This window comes from Thermobia domestica, chromosome 9, assembly GCF_964235325.1.
Source record: "Thermobia domestica chromosome 9, izTheDome1.hap1.1, whole genome shotgun sequence".
Classification (NCBI taxonomy): Eukaryota; Metazoa; Arthropoda; class Insecta; order Zygentoma; family Lepismatidae; genus Thermobia; species Thermobia domestica.
This window is the reverse complement of record NC_137462.1, coordinates 138258339-138284137: the sequence shown is the minus strand read 5'-3', so window position 1 is coordinate 138284137 and position 25799 is coordinate 138258339. Positions and strand designations below refer to the sequence as shown.

Genomic DNA, 25799 nt, shown 5'->3' with positions numbered 1-25799 from the left:
CTTTCCAGCACATATATATACTCTTAGTTGAAAACTAGAGGAAACATGGTGGCAGGAACATAGTTGGACCAAACCCGCTATAGAGAAACCATATAGTAGAAATGAAAATTATTATAGTAAAATGTCCATATCTTCGAATCTCTGAAGGTTAGAGACGTGAAATTTGGTATTTAGATTTTTCAAAGGTTGAAATAAGAGACACGAGGCCGTAGGTCGAGCAAATGCGGCGCCCCAAAATTAGCAAGTAGCAGAAGACTAATGAGGAATATGAATTTGAAACAATGGGTGTGGGGGCCCCTTTGGCTGGGGTTTCCGATGTGTTACACTATCTTCCAGCTACATGTTATTTTACATTATCGATTTCCGCTTTACAGGACAAAAATCCGACCTAATCTTCGTGGGTATCTACACTAATTGTACGAGTGGTTTTATAATACGTTATATTAGTGCCAGAACGTTACAGTTGATAACATATTTGCAGAACAAAATAATAGAAAATCCTTCTGTCTCTCTTTCTTTTGTTTGTTTAGAATTGCTTAGAAAATAAACATGTTCCTTGCTGTTTTATTTCTTCTTTTTCATTTTTGTTTCTTATTTTCGTATTTGCCGACAGACATGACCATTGAGCGATTCTTGGGGACCACTTCTTTCGCTTTGGCGCTCTCTTAGAGACGGGTCATTAATCACTTTCTACGCTAACACTCATTGACTTGTTTCTCTGGTGATCAGGTCCACTGGGAGATTTCAAGATTTTTTTCTTTAATTTGAACTTTCCTATCTCTTTTCTCCTTCTTTTTTTAACCTCCAAAGGATATATGTCTTATTCTTATTCGCTTTCGATACGCTAAAGATTTTTAAAACTGTTTATATTAGTTCTTTTATCATGAAATTGATCACACAGAGAAAGAAAGTGTGTTTAAGTGAAACACACACACATATATATATATATATATATATATATATATATATATATATATATATATATATAATATTGCATACCAAAATAGTGCCAAATAAGCACTTACTTGCCTGACGATTGTCAAGTCATAATCTCTAATCAGATAATAATAATACAACCTACACCAACGGTTAGTGCTACTACACAACGCTCCTAAGTATGGAGTTATTAAAAATGCAATATTAGTGCTATTTAATGCTACAAGCATAAATGTTAATGCTTTAATGTGTGAAAACTTATTATTAACCCATGAAAGTTAGGTACGATTTGTGGCTTAATGTCAAGCCAGAATCTCCACTTTAATTTGATTAATAATTTTTTTTCATATTTAGGAAAATTGCCCATGTAAGGGAGAGGTGAGCAATGACGATCACTTAAGAAAAATGGGTTGTTACGTAGTTTCATTTGCAAAATATATTTAAACAAATATTTAAATACATACTATAATCCTTCTACAATAAGTGTGTAAAATAAAAATGAGGGTCATTCTTTCAGGTCGGGAGCACGATGGAAAAAAATCAAATTGCTACTTTGGTCGCCATTCCCATCACATGTTGGTCATTGCGTTCTCAATACAAACTTAATAAACACACATAGTTCCATAGACAGTTGTTTTTTTTTTTTTTTTTTTTTTTTTTTTTTTTTTTTTTTTGCTAAACTGCGCCTTCGAAAGGCTGAGGAACGTTAACTGAATGTTTTGTTGACGTTTTTCAAAGACACGTCACACGGTGAGTCCACAGCAGTACAGCTAGCATGCATCCACGATCCACAAAGGTTACACCAATACCAAAGTTTCAGTGTTTGACTCAATTAGGCGTATTACCTACCTTAGGTGTACCCTCTTTTATAATTTTTGGCTGAAGAAGTATTCCAAAAGTTTGTTGGGAATGGTGATCACCATGATAATGAACCGATCACGTTCATCGGCATTCCCAACATTGCGCCATTTTGAAAATTGGGCTGATTATACTGTAAAACGTAGTTTATTTGAAATATAACTATGTGTCGTGCATTAGACGTAAACATAACTTTTTATGAATATTAGTAATTTCAAGATGTTACAACTTAAAATTGTATCTATATCGTGAGTTGAAATATCCAGATCCTTATAAGAAAATCAACAAAAACAAGTTTCAGCACGCTGTAGACTTCAGTCTTCTATGACAACTTCCTCGACAGTACACAAGAAACCTTGCTACGAGAGGCAGCACTGGTTTGACTTTTCCTCGGGTCAAGCAAGAGGGCAAAGTGAGCTGATCGCCATTCCCTTCCTCTCCCCTATCACTAACGAACACTAACGACTGGTGTATCTTTCATTATGAATATCTATCTGATTTGATCTGATATCTATCTATCTGAATATGAATATCTATGAATATGAATATCTATGATTCATTGATGAATATTGATGAATATTAATCACTGACACTGTTTTATGTTAATGTTAGCAATGGAGGTGTGCTAACGGATCTCGCCAACTTTTTTATGGTAATATCTATTAGCAATATAGGTGTGCTAACGGATGATGCTAACTGGTTTATGGTAATTTTAGCAATAGAGGTGTGCTAACGAATGACGCTAACTATTTTATGCTACTTTTAGCAATAGAGCAGATGTGTTAACGAATTTCCCTGTTTGGTTGCTTGCTTGCCTATTTTTACAATTTAATATTTTAGTATTGTCTAAAGTTTCTCAAAACTTATCGTGACGTCTTTTCAGAAGAAACAAATACCGTAGCAAACACTCCATTTACCTTAATCTTGATTTTGAAAATGTTTGTATGAATGAATTTTGTATGCACACGTTATACAACTGTTTCAGCGTTTAGTCTTCCTGAACTTAATTCCCGACCCATTGCCAAATGATTTTTTGTGTTTAAACGAGATGTGTATTTCCAATCACATCTTCATTTAAATTAGTTTTCATGTATTTGATGGGTTATAGGATATCAAGTGATTAAATTTGTCAACACTTTCCTTGAGATTTGATATATTATAATTATCTGTGTATATTAAGCATCAGAAGTTATAAATTCATCTTTCTCTTCTTTATAAGCTCTCTATCTAGAACTATAAGTGGTAGATAATATAATACTTAAGATTTGAAACAAAAGTCTGAAAGAAGTAATCCACGAAACGAAAGCCTACTTTTGATTCAGTTGTATATACTGAGAGCAAAATACTATGATTTTACACACATACACACAAAAAAGTGAGAGGTCAGTTTTATACGTAGATCTAGTTTCTTTTCGCGTATTTGTGTCAATGTGCTTGTAAAGTTCTAACATTGTGCTCTCCAGTGTTTTATTTACGAATTTTCTAGAGCGAGGAGGAAGTGGAATTTGGATATTTTCTGAGAGATTATTCAACAGACTTCATTACAACTATCTTGAAAATTTTACAGAACTTCATATACAGTACCTTGTATTTACTTCGTACTAGAATTCGTAATATTAATAAGTGTATATTTTTCTATAAATTTAACTATGTAGAAAAATAGGAACAAGAACAACGATAATATTAAAAAAATAAAGATGGCAGATATATTTTATGTCATCTCAATGTAGTAACAATACTAGAAAACAATTCAATGTATTAATTTATGTTAACTCGGAACCGTACATAATCACCATAAACTTACATAAGTACCCGTTCTTACCGCAGAATAGTGAGAGGTTTCGATGCTAGAAACATCCTATGTTGACTCTGTCAAAGATCTTTTCAGTCGCAGAATACCAATCATATTTAATCAATTCAGTAGCATAATCTTTAGCACTGAATGATAAAGTGTATGGCCCATTAATTCGGGTGTTTTAACACTTAAACGGTTCTTAGATGTAGTCTGATGCAGGTTCAAACTTTAAAACATAACCTGTCACATTTTGCAGATGAGGGAATCACGGAGTCGTAGATACAGTTTCGATCATTGTTGTCGTATAGCCAAGTTGCACCTTATGGTACCGAAATTTCTGTAAAATTTTAGAACACCCTTCACAAGAAATCTTCACCTTTTCTGAAATTCCAACTTCCTGGTCTCCATACAAAATTTTCTTAACTGATTTCTTCGGCCAATTCGATTATACCAACTTTCTTCAGCTCCATTAAAACTTTTCCGGGGACAGTGATGCTTGATGTTGTTCACTAAGCTCTGAAAAAATCGTAGATTATCCGTTTCTATGTATGAAGAGCTTCTTCTGAAGATTTCATTACTGAAACACCATGAAAGGTACCATTCTCTTCCAATTGGCAACGGAAGGCCCTCAGGGCGTTACCATCTTCAGTTACAGGCCTTGAAATACATGTACAGTTGTGTGAACCTTGGATACAACTTTAATGATAGATGCTAATTTTTAAAACTGATATGAGCTAAGTGTTTGAAATGGTTCCAAAGCACTCTGAACTATAGCCGCCATCTTGATAGCTTCTTATACAGTTCTAAAGAAGTTGCATGGTCCCGAGTACTTCTATGGAATTTTCAAGTATGTCACTAAAGCAAGATATCACTTCCTTAATGATTGCACTGAATGATATGATATGGAGATGACATCCAACTCGTATCATATATATTTTCTTATATTATAAAATCTAACTCCTAGGTTCTCTAAGACAATTTCAATTGCCCATCTATATTTTGCGACTTTATGTACACTTTTCTACAAGTTTCAGAAAATAAACCATGTCTGTGTAATAGTGACTACTTTATGTACAGGTAACTCAAATTTATGACTCATACAATGGGAAATAAACACAGGAACGCCTAATTCCTTTTGAAGCAACTATGCAACACCATATATTGTTCTTTATGCATGTTACTTTCTCCATATGTACAAATAGCAACAATTCATTTTTGCAGTGCTGCTTTAGAAAGTCTCATGGACTCACAATTATTCACGATGACATCTCACAAATATGTTTTTCAGTCGTTTATTGCAGTTAATTCTACCCTAAAAATATGTTACAGCACTACTGATTAAAGAGTGTGCGAAGGCACACAATTAAAACAGATTTATGGGACAGTGTTCATGATTCTTAAATCAACGGTGGAAATGATTCATCTGAAATTGCAAGAAAGCAAGCCAAATTTTCCTTTATTTCTTGCAGCCACAACATCAATTATATTTGCATATGATACATTCGAGAAAAGAGCTGTGTTTCCTGAATCTGCTTCATGTAATTGTTGCATTTGGAGGAGATAAGGATGCGGATAAAATGAAAGGTGATTCTGAGCAATCACAAAGAGTGTTCTAAATGTGCAGGAAATCTTCTTCATATGAGTCTCATTAACATATTTCCACCTGTCTTCGGCACTTGAAAGACAAACTTCTATTTCTGAGGTACACCAGACTTCTCATGTTTCAAGCTTTTTTTAAAGTCATTGTAGTAACTCTATTAATCTGTTCAATTTGAACATCTACTCGGTTTTCTGCATGAAATTTTAGTTGCTGATTCAGTACTCCGAATAATCTGTTTTCAATTCACAAAAACTTCCGAGAGGCAATGTTCACAGACGATATCCGAACGTTTAATAAGTTTAGTAAGTGTGTCTATCGTAACTGATAACAAAGTAATAATTTTCGTTCACCTCGACTATACGAACTATATATGTAAAAGGGGAAAAACTATTTATTAGGAGCAGATTTTATGAAATGTTTTCCTTACAGACTAATACAAATAGTCCTAAGAGTGACACATACACACACATCTTACAATGATATACATATACTACGGTCGGCGAAGGGGCGAAGTGGCATAGCTCATAAAAATTGTGATTTGAGTATCTGACAATCATATTCATCCTTACTTAACTTACCCTATCACCATAAACATTTCATAGCTGAATTTCGTGTATCAACGGAGATAAAAACTTTCTGAAAATGGTGTACCTTTTTTTTAAATGCCCAGTTCAGGAACTACAGAAGTAGAATAACTACAGGTTCATTTGATGCATATTAGACTCGAATAGTATCGGAATCCAGTGGAACCCCCACACTAATATCTGATACCGGAGAGGTGAGTTGATGCATTGACATGCCTCACCCTATGTATTGCAGTGATACTACAGGTCATGAATGTGACAATCACGATGCTTTAGGCAGAAGCAGAATTTATCGAAGAAAAGGATGTTATACCATTCAGCTCACCACATGCGATGTCGTTGCTACTAATCCAGTTTCGGATACCTATGGTGTAGATCAGAGCGAGCCGGAGAATAGGCTCCATGAAAGTGGCTTCCAGAGACTAAGTCGTGCTGTATGTGTGGATATTGGTTCCTTTGCAAAATTTCGAATTCAATTCTTGTGGGGGTGTCCGTAATATGGCTATACGATTCACCACACCTATGTATACAATGTATATAAGGGACCTGTACTTTAGTAACTGATCTTTGAAAGTCATTGAGAATATTTGACGCCGACTCTTTTCTACTAACTTGATCGCTTCGTATCACTTTGGTCATATTTTGTTCACCAATTTTACGAGAAAGTAATCCGCTCACTCGATGTGTTAAAGTTCTTCTGCAAACAAAGGCGGAAATGTGTTAGCGTCGCATTCAATATTAGTCACGAAACGAACCCCAACATCAAACAAACACACTTCGAATGAATACCTTCGACTCTGCTGTTCTTTCCTTGGTTACTGTTACTAGAGTGCATGTCTGGTGCACTTATGCCACTCACATGATTTTCCTTCTATTCTAAGCACATTCTCTAAATGTTAAAGGGGTAGAATCCACGTTGATTGAGGATTTTTATTTTGATTTAAAATGTGTATTAAGTGGTAAGTAAAACTGGGAATATCACTTCAAAGATGTTTAGGAATAGATGCAAAACCTTTTGCTTTGATTTTAATATATTATAATATAGTGACACAAGACAAAAAAATTAAATGAAGCTACTAAAATATGATATTTAAGGGAATAATAATCAAGTTAAGTAAGAGAATTTAAAGAATTGTTATTATAATTTCTTATTGTCTCGAATGACAATATTTTATTAATGGAACAAATAGTTTACAAAGGAAAACCTAGTATATTGGATACCGTTTAAGTAATAGTGTTAGCGTTCAACACTAATCGAGATCCGGCGCAGAATACAAGCATAACTATATGACACACAGTAACTATACTCACTCAACACCAGGGGCGGATCCAGGACCGACTTCTGGGGGGGGCGGCGGGTTGTCATACTGCTACTTTTAAGGGCTCCAAACTTTGGGATGGGTTTTATTTATATATATATATATATATAATAAGAAAGTTTCTTCTTCTGGGGGGAGCGATGGCCCCCCTGGATCCGCCTCTGGTCAACACTACAGCAGTATTAATTGAGTTCAATAATAGAAATAAGGTGAATACTTAACAAGGAAATTTGTCTGTCACTTTAAGAGGTCACTTGCAGATTCTTTTAGTTGTCCAGGTAGAGATCGCTTTCCCTGTATTTGTAGTTTATACGGAGATAATTATCTCCCAGAGACTTTTCCATTCTCACTCCAAGGCTCTTACTCGTCTTTGGAGTCTAATTTACTACAAAATATTAGCTATTTATGAATCTATCTATCTTAAAAATTAAAGTCACAATGTTTGTAACTTAATAACTCTTGAACCACCCGACAGATCTCGATTCAAGTTTCAATATAGATGAGGTTCGGTCCTAGAATGTTTTTGTCATCTCACTTTGACGATGTAGTTACGGGAGGGTGGGGGGAAATATATAAACATGATCGAAAATGACCGATATTTGTGTCGAATCCATAGCTTTTAAGGTATCTGAGATAAACAGTGACAATTCCGATGCTGTTTAAATCCAAATTAAGCTCTTCAACTTGGGAGGAGGAAACATAAAAATGATCAAAAATGACCTATATTCTCAGTAATAGTAAAAGCACCTCAGTAATAGTGAAAGCACCTCAGTAATAGTAAAATGTGACTGACTAAGGAACATACTGCTAATTTTCCTAATTTTAACTCAGCGTAGTGTGTAATTGAAGTTGGGTTATCATAGTTTCAACTGAAATGTAAATTAATTTTATCTACTGACTCCGAATTAGTAACATCCTAAAGTTGTAACTCGAAAACTTAGCAACGTTCTAAGGAAGTTTCTTTAACCATGTTACGGCAAGAAAATTTCTAAGTTATAAAACGAAACGTTCTCTGTCATAGTTAAGAAAAAAAATTGATACGAAAAAATAAAAGAAAAATACATGGAAATAAAAGAAAGAAGAAAAATTACAAAAACATAACAGAAACATTGTAAACGAAAGCAGAGGAGAAGAAACAGGAAAAGATTTTTATAGTGCACTCATTAAATTGGTCTTCAGTTAAAGCAATAAAGAGAGAAGAATAAGAAATAAAAAAACGAAGGAACGAACGAGAACGAAGAAAAGAAAAGAGAAATAAACGTTTCTCGCTTCATTAGCGCGCAGACCAGTTGAGAGACGATCCAGACAAATTCCATGCTAAGCTCACTGGAAAAACGTTGGCAATGACGTCACAGGACCTTTTCTCTCTCTCTCTTTCTCTTTTTTTTTTTTTTTTTTTTTTTTTTGACTATAAGAATAAAAAGAAATCAGTGTAGAACATCCAAAGTCTACTGCGATCCATGAACTCGCATACACATTACAATCAAAGAACATTGCGTGTGGATAGATTTTGCTCAGTGTGCAAAAAAGGGTGCGGATATTCTATGCACGATATATACATATATATCTCTGTGTGTATGTTCCGTATATATACATATATATATATATATATATATATATATATATATATATATATATATATATATATATATATATATATATATATATATATATATATAGAGAGAGAGAGAGAGAGAGAGAGAGATTTAGAAAAGGCTTTTGACCGCGTGAATTGGGAATTGTTGTTGGGAGTTCTAACGAAGATAGGGTTGGAATGAAAAGATCGAAGACTCATAAGAAACTTATACATGAACCAACAATTAAGTGTTAGGATAAGGGAAGAACTGACGGAAGAGAGTGCAATTGGAAGGGGAGTTCGACAAGTGCTGCCTCTCGCCAACACTATTTAATGTCTATCTAGAAGAGATAGTGAAAAAGAGCCTATATGATGATGGCATTTCGGTAGGAGGTAGAATGATTAGATGCATAAGATTTGCAGACGATATGGCGCTTGTTGCAGAATCTGAAAAGAAAATCAATAAAATGTTAGAAAAAATGAAAAAGGACTTTGAAGAATATGGGATGAAAATAAATGTTAGAAAGACAAAAGCCGTGGTGATTGGAACGAAGGGGTCTGTGTCAAATATAAAAGTGGGAGGGGAGCAAATAGAACAAGTGAATAGTTTTCCATATCTGGGTAGTATTCTTAGTAATGACATGAAGTGCGAACGTGAAATAAAAGCAAGGATAGGAATGGCGAAAGAAGCCTTTAGGAGGAAGAAAAGTCTGTTTTGTGGGACCTTGAATACAGAGTTGAGAAAAAGACTCATAAAATGCTTCGTGTGGAGTGTTGTACTGTATGGGGCGGAAACGTGAACATTACGTAAAGGTGATGAAAATTGACTGGAAGCCTTCGAAATGTGGCTGTGGAGAAGAATGGAAAGAATTAGTTGGGTCGAGCGGAAAACGAATGAGAGAGTGTTAGAAATGGTGGGTGAGAAAAGAACACTTTTAGATATTATTAGGAAGAGGAAGAGAAACTGGTTGGGACATTGCCTAAGAAGAGATTGTATCATGAGGGATGTCCTAGAGGGTATGGTGGCGGGAAAGAGACGGAGGGGGCGAAGGAGACTACAATTAATGGATGATATAAAAACAGAAAGATCATACGCGAAGACAAAGAAGTTAGCGGAGGACCGTGGAGCATGGAAGCTTCTCAGCTGCGGCAAGTGACCTGCCAATAAAGGCAGAATACCTATGATGATATATATATATATATATATATATATATATATATATATATATATATATATATATATATATATATATATATATATATATATATGTTCTGTTTTGTTCTGGATGTTGAATCTATTTGAAATTTCTGCAGCTAACACTACTCTCTATAGCTATTTCATCATTATTACGTTATCTGTATGTGTGTTTGTTTGTGGGGTGCCAGTAAAATCAAAGTAGGTATACTTACGCTAGCACTATTTCCCATGTTCTTTTTTCTTTAAATAGCTCTATAACAATTTGAGAAATAAAAATAGCCAAATCCACGCACTCTTACCAAATCTTAGTGAAATTGTTTGTGTGATTCCGTTTACACACACACACACACACACACACACACACACACTGTGTAGTAGTACGAAAGCTAAAAGAGAGATTTACTAATCTACTGTTTTTGATTCTTTACGGTTTGAAGAAAAAGAAACTAACTAAAACCAGTCAAAAGGAAAAGGAATTTATGTATAGAGACAGCCGAGAGAGAGGTATGTGTTCAGCAGAATCTGGAGTATATGTTCCGTTCCTCTCTTTTATATGCTCTCTCCCTCTGTGAAAGTCCGAAAGTTGTTTATTGGTAGTGGAAGAGGAGCAATTGAAACGCTTCGCACACCAAAAAAAGATTGGGATTGAGGCAATAGAAGCAAGAAGGATGAAGAAGGGTTAGGGTAGAACAGAATCGGCCTTGATCGTATTAAATTTCAATTAGAGGAACTAGTATGATCGACCCCAAACTTCTCTCTTTTACTCTTGCTTTTATGGCTTTCGAAAGGGGGTAGCTTGAGGGCAAAACTAAGGATGAATTGGAAGAGGGAGATTTACTGAGTAAATAGAAGATTGCTTTTAGATAATTTAACCGAAAGAAGATTCTTTTTTGTTGTAAATGTGTTTTCTGTTGAATTTCTACTTCCGTCGTTTCTCTTTTCTCCCATTTTCTATCTCCATGTTTTTCCCCTTCTATACGTATCCTCTTATATTTAATCAACTCCTTGCTGCTTCTCTATTATCTTCCAATTATATGAGAATTTATTTTCATCAGATGAACTACCAAATGCAAAGATCTATAATTTGCCAGTAAACTAGTGACTAATATAGTGTTGACCTTTCTCTCCTTATTTTATTCTCACTGGTTACGTTGAACGGTAACGACAACATTTAGAGAAATTAATGTTAGCAATGCAAAGCGTACCATAGGAATTGTTTAAAATATTCATTCACATTACAAGACCAAGCAACAAAAAGCAACTATTTGTGCAGTATGAGATTAAAATTTCGAAAGAATTAGTCAGACTTAGAGTAATCAAACGCGAGAAATTTAATAAAGTAGTTAGTAGTAAGATAGCTAAGTATATCATAAGAATTCCTCGTGTTCGTTAACTAAAGTAAAATGTCGTTTTAAGACTCAATATCAAAGTGGCAAACTTAGGTATACGGTTAAAATTTATGTGCATAAGCGTTGCTCACATTTAATGGTCTTCACTACAGCGAAATTAAACTATCGCTAATTTTAGAGTTCTTCTGTAATATGTTCAAAACAAATAAAAAAAATATACGAAAAGCAGAAACCTAGTGAACTAGACAATACGATTTTGCATGTGATGCCGTTATCTCAACTTACCTATCTGCTTTCGATTTTCAACTGTAAATAAATTTAATATTTTTGCGGGTTCTGTAAATAGCGGTATACGTACCATAAACAGATAGGTGAATTGTGGTATATGAATCACATGCAAAATCGTATTGTCTAGTTCACTAAGTTTCTGCTTTTCGCATATTTTTGTTTTGAAGATATTACAGAAAACTCTAAAATTAGTGGTAGTTTAATTTCGCTGAATTGAAGATCCATAAAAGCTAAACAAATACCAAAAAACTTAACAAGTAATTAGAATACCAATATTTTGAGAACAACTCAACCCAACTGCACAGCAACACTATATTCTTTGCAAACAATTTAGTGGTGGAGCTTATTACAACGTAGGAAACTCTTTCTGTTTTAAGACAAGATGGTAACTGATTGATATTATGTTTTATCTTTGCTATGAAAATTCCCTGAGAGAAGTTTTTTTTTTTTTTTTAATTTCGAACATTAAGAGCATGGTCGCTAATTGATATAGAGATTGCCTCTGCTACAACTATTCACGCACATCTCTGGCTCGCGGGGTCGCTGGTTCGATTACATATCCCATCAAGTGGACTTTGTAGTGGACAAATACTGTGTGCGTGAACTTCCTCGGGGTTCTTCTGTTCCTTGCACTTTCGCCATTCCACCATTATCATTCATACAATCCTTACCATCTGCCCTAGCCTAGGTTCGTAATCGTGGAACGTTAAAATTTAAAACAAGGTTCTCTGAAGTACTCTTATCTTAGGATATTGGTATATTGTAGCTCAATGATAGTGTTTACCTCTGTGCAGGATTCCCTCAGGGAGCTTTTTGTATTTTAGAATATTATAAGCATGATATATCATTGATATAGTGTTTACCTCTGCTAAAGATTCTCTGAGCAAAATCGTATTTTAGGATTTTGGGAGAATAATAGCTCATAGACACAACGTTTACCTCTGCTACGGGGCTCCCCTATTAGAATAATACTCATTTCACGGTATTGGAAGCATTAGATCATTGATATAACTTTTAGCTCTGCTACGAGGATTTCCCGTGATAATTCTTATGTTATGATATTAGAAGCATGATAGCTAATTGATATAGTGCTTACCTTTGCGATAAGGATTTCCAGAAGGAACTCTTCTTATTTTAGAATGTTGGGAGCATGGTAGCTGGTTGATATAGCATTTACCTCTCCTGCGAGGATATACTGAAGGAGTTCGGCTTATTTTAGGATAATGGTAGCACGGTTGCTGATTGATAGAGCGTTTATACCTGCTACGAAGATTTGCTAAGGGAACTGAGCTCCTTCATGGTCATATGGTTACGTACTATCTGCTTGCTCATGACGCCCAGTCCATTCACATAACACAGTTGATTTCCATCGGCAGTTCAAAAATTTAATCGTAGATCGCACCTCAAAATTCGATGACGACGACACCAGAAAGTCCGGAATAATTTTTAATCTACCAATCTGGGAGAACTACGAGCAGTGGGGCACGCCATATGTCGCAACTGATGACCACTCTTTTTTTGTCTCGCGTGAATGTCCACTATCATCTCGCGCCGCCTTGTCTGCCATCTGTTGGTCAAGTGGGAAACTAACTTTTTAGACGCGCCTCGTACTACAAAATTTCCCTTGGACTTCAATCGAATGTGACTGTTATGGAACAATACTTGGATATAAATATCGGGCGTTCACGGGAGATTCACTGCCGAAAATGGAACGCCCCGATATCCCAAAGCTGATGCCCAGTGTAAATTTAGGCTCAGTGGACATCCAGTGTAATACTAATCTCCACTTATATCTCGGAAATGCGCAGTGCGGAGTAATCACAGGATGACATCTGGAGAAAAGAAAATATTGTCCCGTGGAAGGCATATTCGATTACAATCCAAAGGGTTTTTACTGCAATCCTGAATGTCCCGATACAAGTGCAGAAGGTCTGTGAACGACGTCTCAAGTGGGTCCTGCGGACGTGTTGTGCTACGTTGGAAGAGACGTCTTTGAACTATGTATACTTTTCACATACTTTTTCTCCCTAATTTCAGATACTTTTTCCCCTTAATTTTCCAATAAAATACGTAGAACATTCAGAAACCGTCACTAGTTTCCAGTGCTCCCACACTGTTGAAACAGACAAATTACAGGAATGCATAAAGAAAATGAAACTATTTGAAACGCACCGCAACTAACTAAGTTGTTCTTAGTGCATAGTTACACTTGCCTAAAGAGAAATATACCGTATTGGGCAATTACTTTGAGGTTCTTCCACCACTTATTGAGAATTATTTAAAGGATGAAATATTAAGGGGCTTTTTTAGTGCTTCCTGGAAATCATTATATCTTGAAATGTAACGGTATCGTTTCATAAATTTCTGAAGTTATTTGACTACAACATATCAATTACAACGTAATTTTCTTCTTCCTGGAGACAAGGTAATTATTATTTTAGGTCATGTTTCAAGCATTAGTTTCTACAAGCTGTTTGCATTTCATATAATATTACAATTTTTTTGCATGATTCTTGGAAATTAATTACAACAAAGCATTACTGGAAATTTCTTAGAATTTTATTTGCTCGCAATTTAACAAGAATAATCCCAAATACCATACTCATTATTAAACTGAATATTTCATTTTATGAGGATTTTGCTAACTATATTAATTCTCTATCATAAGGAACTCGAAGGTTCATCGCTGTAGAAATAATATCTTATTACTGGATTACATTCCGTACTAAACCAGAGGACACGTTGGCTCAGTGGCAGAACGTTTATCTCCGTTCAGGGAAGCCCCTAGTTCGATCTTACACGTAGACTAATTCTGTATTGAACAATATTGCATCGGTGGGTTTTCGGAAATCTTCCGTTTCTGTCCCTTCCGTATATTTTTTACTTGTTTTAATCATCCGTCTTCTGTAGTCTACAGGACATAACCGTAGAACATTAATTTAAACATTTTTCACTTCATTTTTCTGTCAATGCAATGCAGTCAGATTAAAAACAAAATGTCATGTATCGGGGGGGGGGGGGGTGCTAATTGTATGCGTTTTGATAAACTTAAAAATATTTAATTTACATATGCTCTAGAACCTCACCATTGTGAGCAGTCTACCAAATTGAAAAGAATTTCTTTGTCCTTGACGTAAGAATTGTTCTCTTTCGTTCCCTTTCCTCTTTGTCCTTCTATCAACTTCCCTTAGAATAGAACAATTTTCTCTCAAATTGCCACAACCATCCCTTTCCATTTCCTGATATATATCCCTCCCTGATTAATCGAATCGAAAACACTGAATTAAATTCATTATACTCAACATTATACTCAAGTATTTTAGCTTCCGCGTACAAATTTTGATCAATAAATTAGAATATTGTACAGGGTGATACAGAATAAATAGAATTTTTGAAATGCGTATTGGCAGCGGCAAGCAGGTGGCATCACTGTGGAATAGTGACCTTGAGCAAGTAAGCACGCTGCCACTTTAGTAACAATGGCTCATTAATGTTGTACGCGAGTCTGTCTTACGGAGCCCACGGCGCTCAATTCGTAAGCAAGCAGCTGCGGTTGAAATGTCCCGGGAGAGTGTTCGCAGAATTTTTCATTTAAATTTGAAATTTCATCCATACAAGCTGCAGACAGTGCAACAATTGAAGGGAAACGATTACCAGTTGCGATTAGAATTCTATCAACAAATGATAACAAACATAAACAATGATGATTAATTTCTAAGCAAGTTATGAATATCAGATAAGGCTCATTTTGAGGCTCCTGTGGGTGGCATCTAAAGGAAGTTATTTTTAAGAAATGATAAATTCCATGAATGTTTCTTAAATGGCAAAGTTTAAGGTTTTTATTACTATGAATAAAATGTTTTTTATAACTTGGTTTTATTGAATTGTTTAAAAAATTCCCGTTTTCTGTGTCACCCTGTATATAAACTCACGAGTTTTGTTTAGATTTAGACATTAAGAATATATTTTATTTTATGTGGGAAAACAATAACTTTCTCCTCTCTTTACCTTATATATATTTATTGGAATATTTTTGTGTGAGGAGTTATTTTTCTGTGCTTTTCTAAAGATTTCCTACAAATCTTCTCTTCTTAGAGACTAAAAGGGAAAACTCTAGTCATGAAAAAAAAAGTTGAATTAGGTTTCAATTTTCATTTTTTTTTTTTTAGCATACTTTTGATTCATGTGGTTTCTCATTTTATAATCTGTATGGGGGAACCAGAAAACATACTTTGTTGACCTAGTATCGTAAGGCGATTAAAAAACTATTTGAATTAGAAAAGTGGATGTTTCCCATCTAGAAAACCAGGAAGAATTATGTTGGGGTTTGGAGCGTCGATCACTCTGACCACATAGCGCTAAGCATGCTTTCCGCAATGACCACGTTTACCACGTTGACCAAATTGCGTCTCATTAACCAATAGCTTTCGCGGGCTGTAACATTAAGAGTATTTAGTTACTTGTATAAAAGTTGAGAAAAGAAAGTAAGGTAAATAGAAACAAAGAGAATTGAATGATTGATATTACGTCAGTGTCAGTGAATAGCAGAAAATTGTGTAAGTTAAAGACCTGTCAGTTGAAAAACAGTACTTACTTCCGTTTAGAGCAGATGAAAGAAGATTGGAAATATTTAACCAAGAAATGATGCTGTATGTTTGTTAATGAGAATTACCATAAAGCATTGTCTTTTAAATCACTACCGAGTAAAGAAGAGGTGTAAATTCTTGAATTCATTTTCCTGTTTTCATTTTTATAGATATTAATATCAGAACGTCAAGTCCAAAATTTGGACACAAACAAATTCATCCTGTTAGAAAGAGAGTTCATCATGAATTAATATTGTATAAGTATCTATTTACACAGATAATGTTTCCAGATGAGCCTATATATATATATATATATATATATATATATATATATATATATATATATATATATATATATATATATGTAATATTCAATTTTCCTGTTACACAACAATTCTGGGTAATATATAAAACAATTCTTCTCAGAGTATAAACACCTCATCCAGTTCCTTGCCAGGTGGTAAGGTTTCCTGGTCAATAGTTTTTCTTTTGACGTTATAATTACTTCTTATTTAATATTTCTTGTTTCCGACTATGACTTCTGGGTAATTCCTATTGTGTTTAGTATCAACGTATTCAAGAAATGTGTGTGTCTTCAGTAGTAAATAAGTTATATTCGCTTAAATTGTCAATACTAATAAGATATCCTAATTAGAATAGAAATGTTAGCTAACTGTGTTCACATCCTATTCATGAAACAAAAACATATTGTAATATATAGTAGAGTAACGGGACACGGGGTTTTCCCTCATTTTTCTGTATTATAAAATTTTCTTTTTTCTACAGTTTGTACATTAGATTACAAATAAGTAATTTTGATAACATTTATATTCTTTATAAGCTGTACCTCCTAACCATATCAGCTCGGAAATGTAAAAGTTTATTGGTTAAGACAGACTCTGTCCGATGCAGCTGGGTCTAAAGGAATTTTTTGCCCGATGCAGCGTGGAAATAGGTGAGGATACCTCTTGCCCAATGCAGATCAGATATAACGGTAGAGGAATTTCTCCCGCCCAGTGCAGCTTGGAGAAATAAGTAGGATGTGACCAGTTGTTAACTGATGTCTTTTGCCTCGAGGTGTCCGCTTTTATAGCCAGTTTTGAAGGCGGAGCCTATGGAGGGGTTGAAGGAGACCTTTTCGTATTTCTTCGTGTTCTCTTCGTAATTCCTCGGAGATGACATCCATCGGCTGGTGCTTGTGCCGAAGCACATGGTGGTGTTTACTAATATGAGGGAATATTGCAATATTCTCAATCTATAAGTATCGCTAATATGCATATTTCAATGCACTTATTAGTTACGGGCTGCATAACTTTCTAGGCGAACATCTTTAGATATTGCTAATCTAAACATAAGATCCCTCAGTCTGTGACTCAAGTTAATCCTTAATAATTCAATCATGGTAATAGTTGTTCCTAGCTGTGCTGTCTCCTACCTGACAGCAAGAGATGTCAGTAGCATGCAGGCAATTTACAGACTAGAATAAAGCTTAGGGGAACAACTAGTAATACTAAAGTAAGTAATATCTTATACTCGTAGTATGATGAAAAGATATTTATCAACACAAAAAATTATCATGATGTAATGAAATATTATCTACATGAAAATCGAATACTATATTATAAAATGTGTATTTAATGAATAAAAATGTAAATTTCCTTGTACTACAGTATAATGATTTTCCGAAATCTTTTTCTTTGCAGATGAGTTTTGTGAAGAGTTCCCTCATAACCTAATTCCGACTCCGGGCTACTGGATTGAGTGTTCTCGACAGAAAATCACCTCGGACACAATCTGGGATGAATCGGAGTCGGAACATGAGCTCCACGAGGAGGAGGAAGAGGGGAGAGACAGCGAGGAGCGGGACGAGGGGCCAGGACGCGAGGAGGAGGGAGCGGTGGGACTCGATGAGCGGGACGAAACGACTAGTGGAGCCGATTTGGACGCGGGAACGAGCTGTGATATGGACGAGGTGCCTCGCAAGAAAACCGTGATTGAAGAACAGTGGGAAAAGAATCAGTGCTTTGAATTGACTTCAGTGGAACAAGAAACTTATGAAAAGTATTTCTATGGAACTGAACATTGGAACTATTTTACTAATGATGAAGATCTGGGTCCTGTTATTCTCAGCATTAAACAGGAAACGTTAAACGGGCGCGACCAGTTCAGGTGAGTACTCAGTCAAAATTTTTTTGTTTCTATTTTCTTTTTAATACATTGTGTAATCCATGTTTCAGTAGTACGACAAATACTCAAAGAATTTTTAAACTTCTCCATTAACTACATCAATCATTATTTTACCACATACCATTTATTTCTAACTGATGAACGTAGGAGGGAAGAAGTTGAAATGGGTAAAAGGAATAAAACAAGTTTTGCCAGTGTATTAGTAATCATAGTTTCACGAGCAGCGTATCTCCAAAATCATCGATTAAGCCTTCAATGTTCATGTTTGCTGTCACTACTGATTCTATCAAGGTCAGGTTTCTATCTGATCCTTGTTTCTTGCGTTTGGTATGGTAAGAATAGGAGCAGAAAACGGTGACGTCATAGGGTGTCCAGTTGAAAGTGACTACCCATATACTCTCTTAACTTGATATGGAAAATATTTTGAGTCTGATTTAGCTCCCACATTGACTAAGAGACTATACAATAAAACTAAATTAGGAAATGAATTGACAGTTCTAAAACGCGTGAAAATTTGTTTTAAGAAAGGACGCTACGTCACAAGGTTATTACTATTAAGTTCAACGATGGATGGGTCAAGTACAAATGTGGTGGTATTTACAAATGGATAGCTTTACTAGATAAGGACAACAACATTACAAAATTTCCGCCTTATAACATGTTAAAAAGTGCTTGTCAATCAAAGTGAAAGGAGCACATCGGACGTGGCAACAAGAAAACGAGTGCTTCTCTATATGTCAATTCTTTTCTTAATTTGCTCTGAGAATAGCATCGCTGTTAAGGTTGTTCATTGAACTTTACAGCATATTTTCAGTGAAACAACTTAATTAAGTGCACAAAGAAACTAAGTGAAAACAAAATAACAGATTTTTGTCTTATGTTTGTATACGCAAAGTTTGCTCATCAAACATCTCCGCCTTATTTTGTGTTTGGTAGAGCGTAGAAACTAAGCGAAGCGAATTTAGACTATCTTCTAATGACAATTTAGAGTTCCAAGTTCATTTCTCAGGTGACTCGTTTCGCGAGTATCACATTTAACACGTTTGTCATTCAGTTCAATCTTTGTTTGCCACGGTAATATTATGGTTTAATATAGTTCTAATCACATAGGAAATGCAAAGAAACAATTAGGAGATTATAACAGAAACAAGTTGTTAATATTTTTTTTTAACTGCTTTCCACCTCACTTTCTAGCAACTTTAAATTTTCGGAAATATATTTTTTCTGTGTCCATAATTAATTAACTATTAGGCGGCTGTTCCTAATAATTGTTTATTAATCTGGCAGTTTCTGATAAAATTGTTAAGTTTCAAACTGCTCCATAGATTTTCATTGCCTTCCAAATTTTAGCACCAATTTTACGTTATACCGTGTACATTATTTAGAATTTCCAAGGTTGATTGGAATAATTTTGCTTTGGTGGCAAGTTGTGTTCTCTCTATTCATATTTCTTCGTCACACGCATTCTATGCATTTTCTTGCATTTCCTTTCTGTTTTATTCTCTTTCAAAAATATATTGTCTAGATTGTCTACGTTTTTGTTATTGTACTGTTATCTTTAACTTGATTTCCGAGTCTAAACTTAAATTAGACTGTTTTGAGGGATATTTTTGACGATCAAAATTTTGTGTATTTGGAGAAGGTCATACGGTAATATGACATGTTGATGCACATTCTTTTAAATATTGATAGCACAAACTATTATGGCAAGTAGTGTTTCCTAAACACTAAAAAAAAGGGTATGGGCGAAAGTTAACACACACACGTCTCATGTTATGCCAATGTCGCATTGAGCAGTGCGAGTCAGTCTTGAATTTTAAAGTTTCATAGAGACTGTGATTCATACTGAGCAAGCTGATATGAGCAGTATGCGGGTGCAAAAAAGAAGAGAGAACTTTATTATGACGACGTGCGTATTCGTTTCTTGGACAACTGTCTATGGTGGAAGGTGGCATTTTTTAGAGAGGTAACCTTTCACGTTACACGATATACGCAGTAAAACCTGTCTTTAACAGACCCTTTATTAAACGGAAACTTGTGTTAAACGGAAATATTTCACTGCCCGATGAATTTACTGTGATAAATGCCCTTCGTTAAACGGAGACTGTATTAAGCGGACAACGGAAATAAAAATAAGCTTCTTAACGGAAATTTTCAAGTTTCGAAGTACAACATTTAAAAAGCTTTTAGACATCCTATGAGAGGTTAGATATATTTTTAGCAAAACAGACAGTGATGTGCAAATCGAAGTAGACATGACGGATATACATGATTTATCTGAGAATTGTACGGAAAGTCTGAAAGGAGAAGAGGAGATGGAGGAGGAAAAGAAATAAGGCATTAAGTTGGAAGAAGAGTGTAGGCAAAAAACGTATCAGGATTCTGTCAAGAGTTTAAATGAACTGCGACATTTGTCTTTCTTCAAAATTACACTGATATATTTAGTATGATTTCTCAGGGTAAAATCTCTCTGGAAAGTTGAGCAGATAAGCAACGGTGTATACAGAATAAAACCCTTGATAATTGGAAAACTTAATGTGTGTACAAGATTTTTTTCTGTTTATTGCGAGGTTTGTACCTACTAATGCGTAGTAGAAATAAATACTGTAAATTGACTTGGGCACGCAAAGCACCTCATTTTATCTCACTATATTCATTTGTGCATGCACTTTTTTCTTTTGCATAGTTCTACCATTGTTAACCGGAAACATATGTTTAACGGAAATTTTTGCCAATCTCGTTCAATTCCGCTAAAGAAAGATTTTGATGAATCATCATAAAATGCTATCAAAATTGTCTCCTATTAGTGGCGGACCAAGGCAAAATTTTCACACGGGCAAAGTTACTTTTTCGCCCCCCGCCCCAGTCCTAGCCTATACTTTACATTTTATGAGTAATTTTAATATTTTTAACTAATTTTTTCAAAAAGAAAAATTAATACTCAAATACATGATATAGGTATATTTAGTACTTAAAATATGCATATGATATCAATTATGTTATGTTTTAAGTAAGTGCTGTATATAGGCCTATTATTCCCCCTCCACTTCCACTTTAACACAGTAACATATATAAAATCCAATAACATTCAACGCCTATGAAAAGTTCACAAAGAATATGGCTCGCTATAAACAATACCAACTCCTCCTCTACTCTTTCTCCTACATGCCATGTCTCCATTTGCCAAAACTCTCTTCGCCCATGGTGGAATGGGAAAAGAAGATATAATCGATGTTACATTAATATAAACCAAAAAATCCAGTAGAAAACACGTTATAAAATTTACTTTTTGAGGCTTGCTTTGGCGCCCACCTGACTGTGACGCCCCCGGCTATAGCCCGTGTTGCCAAGCCCTTGGTCCGCCCCTGCTCCTTATTGAAAACTTACTAAGCTGTGGTCATCCTAGGAAACTGAAACGGGATACGGACAAAATCTCGCGGCCGAAACATCGCCGCCCAAAATCTCGCGTGGCCAAAACCTCGCCGCCCAAAACCTCGCGGGACAAAATCTCGCCGGGCCAAAACCTCGCGTAGCCAAAACCTCGGCGCCCGAAACCTCGTGTGGCCAAAACCTCGCCGGGACAAAACCTCGCGTTGTCAATACCTCGCCGGGCCAAAACCTCGCCACCCAAAACATCGCGTGGCCAAAACTTCGCCGGCAAAACCTAGTGACCCAAAATCTCGCCTTCAGCTTAATAAAAATTCAGTGTAGTATAACAATATCTGCTGCTTTTCTTATAAGTAAAAAGAAAAAAAGGAAGGAAGAGCTTGGTGTGGTGAGAGTAGGGGCGCCGAATTCTACTTCGCCCCGGGCACCGAAATCTCTAGCTACGGCTCTATATATATATCCCCCTCCCCCTCCCTTTTGTTGTGCCGACAAGGTGAAATTATAAAAGACATCCTAGGCTCGAACCTCATCTATGTTGAAAATTTAAATGAGATCGGTAGGATGGCTCAAGAGGTATAATCTAACAAACATAGTAATTTAATATATATATATATATATATATTTCCAAAGCATGCATTAGTATTTTTCTTGTCATTATTTTAATGTAGTTATGTGTGTTATTACTAAATATATACATATAGTAATATATAGAACATTCTAAATTGAAGAAATCGTCGTGAAGAGGTTTTATCCTGACGACATTTCTTCCCAGGTGACACTACGTCTCGCTTAATTTAGACCAGGCGAGATTCTGTGTCGCGAGATCATTACAACGACGTTTTGGTCAGGCGAGATTTTGGGTATGGCGATATTTTGGGGCGCGAGGTTTTGGAAGACGAGGTTTTGGCAAGGCGAGGTTTTGTCCCACGAGGTTTTGGGCAGCGAGGTTTTGGTCAGGCGAGGTTTCGGCCCGGCGAGATTTTGGGCAGCGAGATTTCGGAAGGCGAGGTTTTGGTCCGCGAGGTTGTCGCCGCGAGGTTTTGTACCCAAACCACTGAAACACATTGAAGAGAAAATTGAAGGAACTTGCAGAAAACCGTTAGGACAAGTGGTCAGAAATTGGCTAAAAAAATTTCGTGTCTCCAGAAGAATAATTGCTCGAAATTTGCACAAAGTAAGCGCGAAATACTTCAAGCGATAAAAAGCACCCAAGTATACAGAGAAGCAACTCACTACAGTAGCAGAAAAGTGTAGAAAAAACTTCGCCGCAGCATTTTGCATTCTGACACAGTGATCGTCATAGACGACGAAAAACATTTTTCATTTACCGCAGATGAAATGCCAGAAAACAACGAATATTATACTTCCGATATTACGGGACTCCACCTACTGTACGCTAGAAAATAAAGGAAAAATTTCAGAAGAATGACGGGTATATGTGCCCATTTCATCAAAGGGTATCACCCAACCATTCATCAATACAGTTAACGGTCCAGCAATCACAGCCAACATGTACATCAAGAGGTATTTACCGAAGTTGTATCAACTCACTTACACACATCATCATGGGGATAACGATGTATTTTTCCAGATCTCGGAACCACCCATTACGCCAGGGAAGCAACCGACTGACTGAATAACGACACACCAAATACAACAGAGAATTTCTGGTCTCTTTTGGATGTGTACGTTTATGTTGGGGGGGGGGGGTAGAAACTGTACCACCGTTCTTCCGTTGTAGAAAGATCAAGCTACGGAACTTGGACTTCATGTCCGTCCAAAGTATACTGAAGAGGGGGTACGACACAAATTCAAGATCACAGGCCTGATGCAGCATTGTAACAAGTAAGATGATTTGTCAACAGTATCTCCATCATTGCGTTGATATTTGTAATAAATAAGCATATTTGCCTGGTAATAGCATCTCTTATTTTCTTTGCGTGTTAACTTTTGCCCATGTTCTTAATTATTCAGAGAAACTTTAAGAGCACCTTTTGACTTTTGCAATATTTTTGATAAATGTTGAAAGAAATGGAATCGAAACTAATGAGCACCTTTCAATGCCAGATTATGTATAGCCATGTTTTTAAGAATGATAAATACCTTGAGCTTCAATTTCTTCACAAGTTCTACGTTTTTATCGATACTTGAGATTTATTAATTGATTTGTACGTATTTCTACTCCTTTATCAGCTGTTAGGGTATATAGAACCAGATCTACAGCTAAAAGTGGAATTTAAAGCATTTTAATAATGAGTCACAGGGACACGGGGATTGTGTTAAACAGAGAAGTGTATCATTTGAACTTTTAAAGACTTTCCTGCAAGGTTATACCTCAAAGTAAACAGTTTGATACAAACAGATAGAAACAGAGGACGGTGAGTGTTCAATTGTTTTTAGACATTACTTAATATACAGGGAGTCCATAAACTCCTGCAGGAAAGTAAAACTCTGTAACTTGGAAACTACGTAATGTATTAGTACAAATACTTTTTGGTGTACTTACAGAAAGGTTCAAAGTTTTGTTTCAGCTAGTTAAGGTTCATCGCCAAACCTCCAATTGTGCATCATTCACGTTCAAACACTCTTGCAGTCTTTTTGTGACACCAAGAATTGCGTGTTGGCGATACTCGTCTGGAATGTTCAAAATCACATCAGTTATTTTAATCTTGAGATCGTACAGATTAGCTGACTTCTGCGAATACACCTTGGTCTTCACGTGTCCCCACAGCCAGTAATCACAAGGCGAAAAATCTATTGATCTCGCAGGCCAAGGCGTGGGTCCTCTTCAGCCAATCCATCTCTCCTTAAATTCTTCGTTAAGAAACTGTCAGACATGAAGGGCATAGTGCGACGGTGCCTCATCCTGCTTCATGTGGACCTCATTAAGGATGCCTAACATAATTAGTTCTGGCAAAAGGAATGTATGTAGCATGTTCAGATAATTGTTACCATTTACCGTCTCTTCCTCGAAGAAAAAAAGGGCCGATAATGTGGTCCATTGAAACAGCACACCACACATTGACTTTGGGACTACCCCGCTTGTGCTCCTCGAATTCACGCGGATTTTCCACCCCCTAAATTCGGCAGTTGTGCCTATTCACTTTTCCCAACACATGAAATGTGGCTTCATCTGAAAACAGAAATCGAGTAAGAAGGTCACCATCTTCTTGTAAGCACGTAAGCATTGACTCACAGAATTCCATTCTCATATCACAGTCTTCCTCTATCAGCTCGTGCACAAATTTTAACTTATAGGGCCGGACCTTCAAATTCTTACGTACGATCTTGTGTAACGTTGATTTTGGTATTACCAGTTCCAATGACCTACGTTTAAGCGACTTCATTGGACTTCTGGCTACGCTGTCCTGTAACGTGTGAATCACATCGTCACTCGTTCCTGGCCTTCCACTGCATAGTAAATCTGACACATTTACCGTTTCTTTGAACTTCTCGTACCACCTCTTGATACTTGTTTCTGCTGGGGGTGTTTTTCCATACGTTGTTTGGAACTTTCTCCGCACTGAATCGCAAGAATTTAATTCCGCAAACCACAAAACACATTGTGCCTTTTCTTTAATAGACGCCATCTTAAGTCACGTGATTACCAGGGCAAACGTCATTGAGCATTGTGTCCAGAACAAAACTTTAAACTTCTCTCTTCCAATCCCAAAAATTTATACACTTAAACGTAACGGTTTCCAAATTATAGAGTTTTACTTTCCTGCAGTACTTTATTGGCTCCCTGTATAGTGCATTATCATTGACTCTGTAGTTAAAGTAACTCTTGAAAATTCAATCATAAGCTTGCGTAAAAAGAGTAAACTTTGACGTCACATCTTGCCGTTTGACCTATTGATCATACAGGTTTCGCGAACGAACTTCTTGTTTTCAAGTTTCCGTTGATGTCAACACGACGTCCATTAGTCTACAGTGCATAATATTCAACAATTCACAAAATATGAAAGAAAACATTCTCAAATTTAACAAGTATCAGTTATCTTTTATGCTCATGTTTAGTTGAAGTAAAATACAAACAGACACAAGTTATGGCGTTTCTTGAGAATACATTGTGAAACGAAATACAGGGGAAACAGAGGAAAGAAGAGTAAAATACTATAATTAAGAATCGGGAT

At 35.9% G+C, this 25799-nt stretch overlaps 1 protein-coding gene across 1 annotated transcript in view; it reads left to right on the top strand.

Annotated features, from left to right (window-relative positions):
* The window catches only part of rsh (Rap GTPase activating protein radish), a 1018586-nt gene that overhangs the window by 260774 nt on the left and 732013 nt on the right, over window positions 1–25799 (top strand). The window contains exon 3 of the mRNA XM_081726479.1: window positions 17793–18258. Within this exon, the coding sequence (XP_081582605.1) occupies window positions 17793–18258 (466 nt within the window). The remainder of the gene's footprint in view (window positions 1–17792; window positions 18259–25799) is intronic.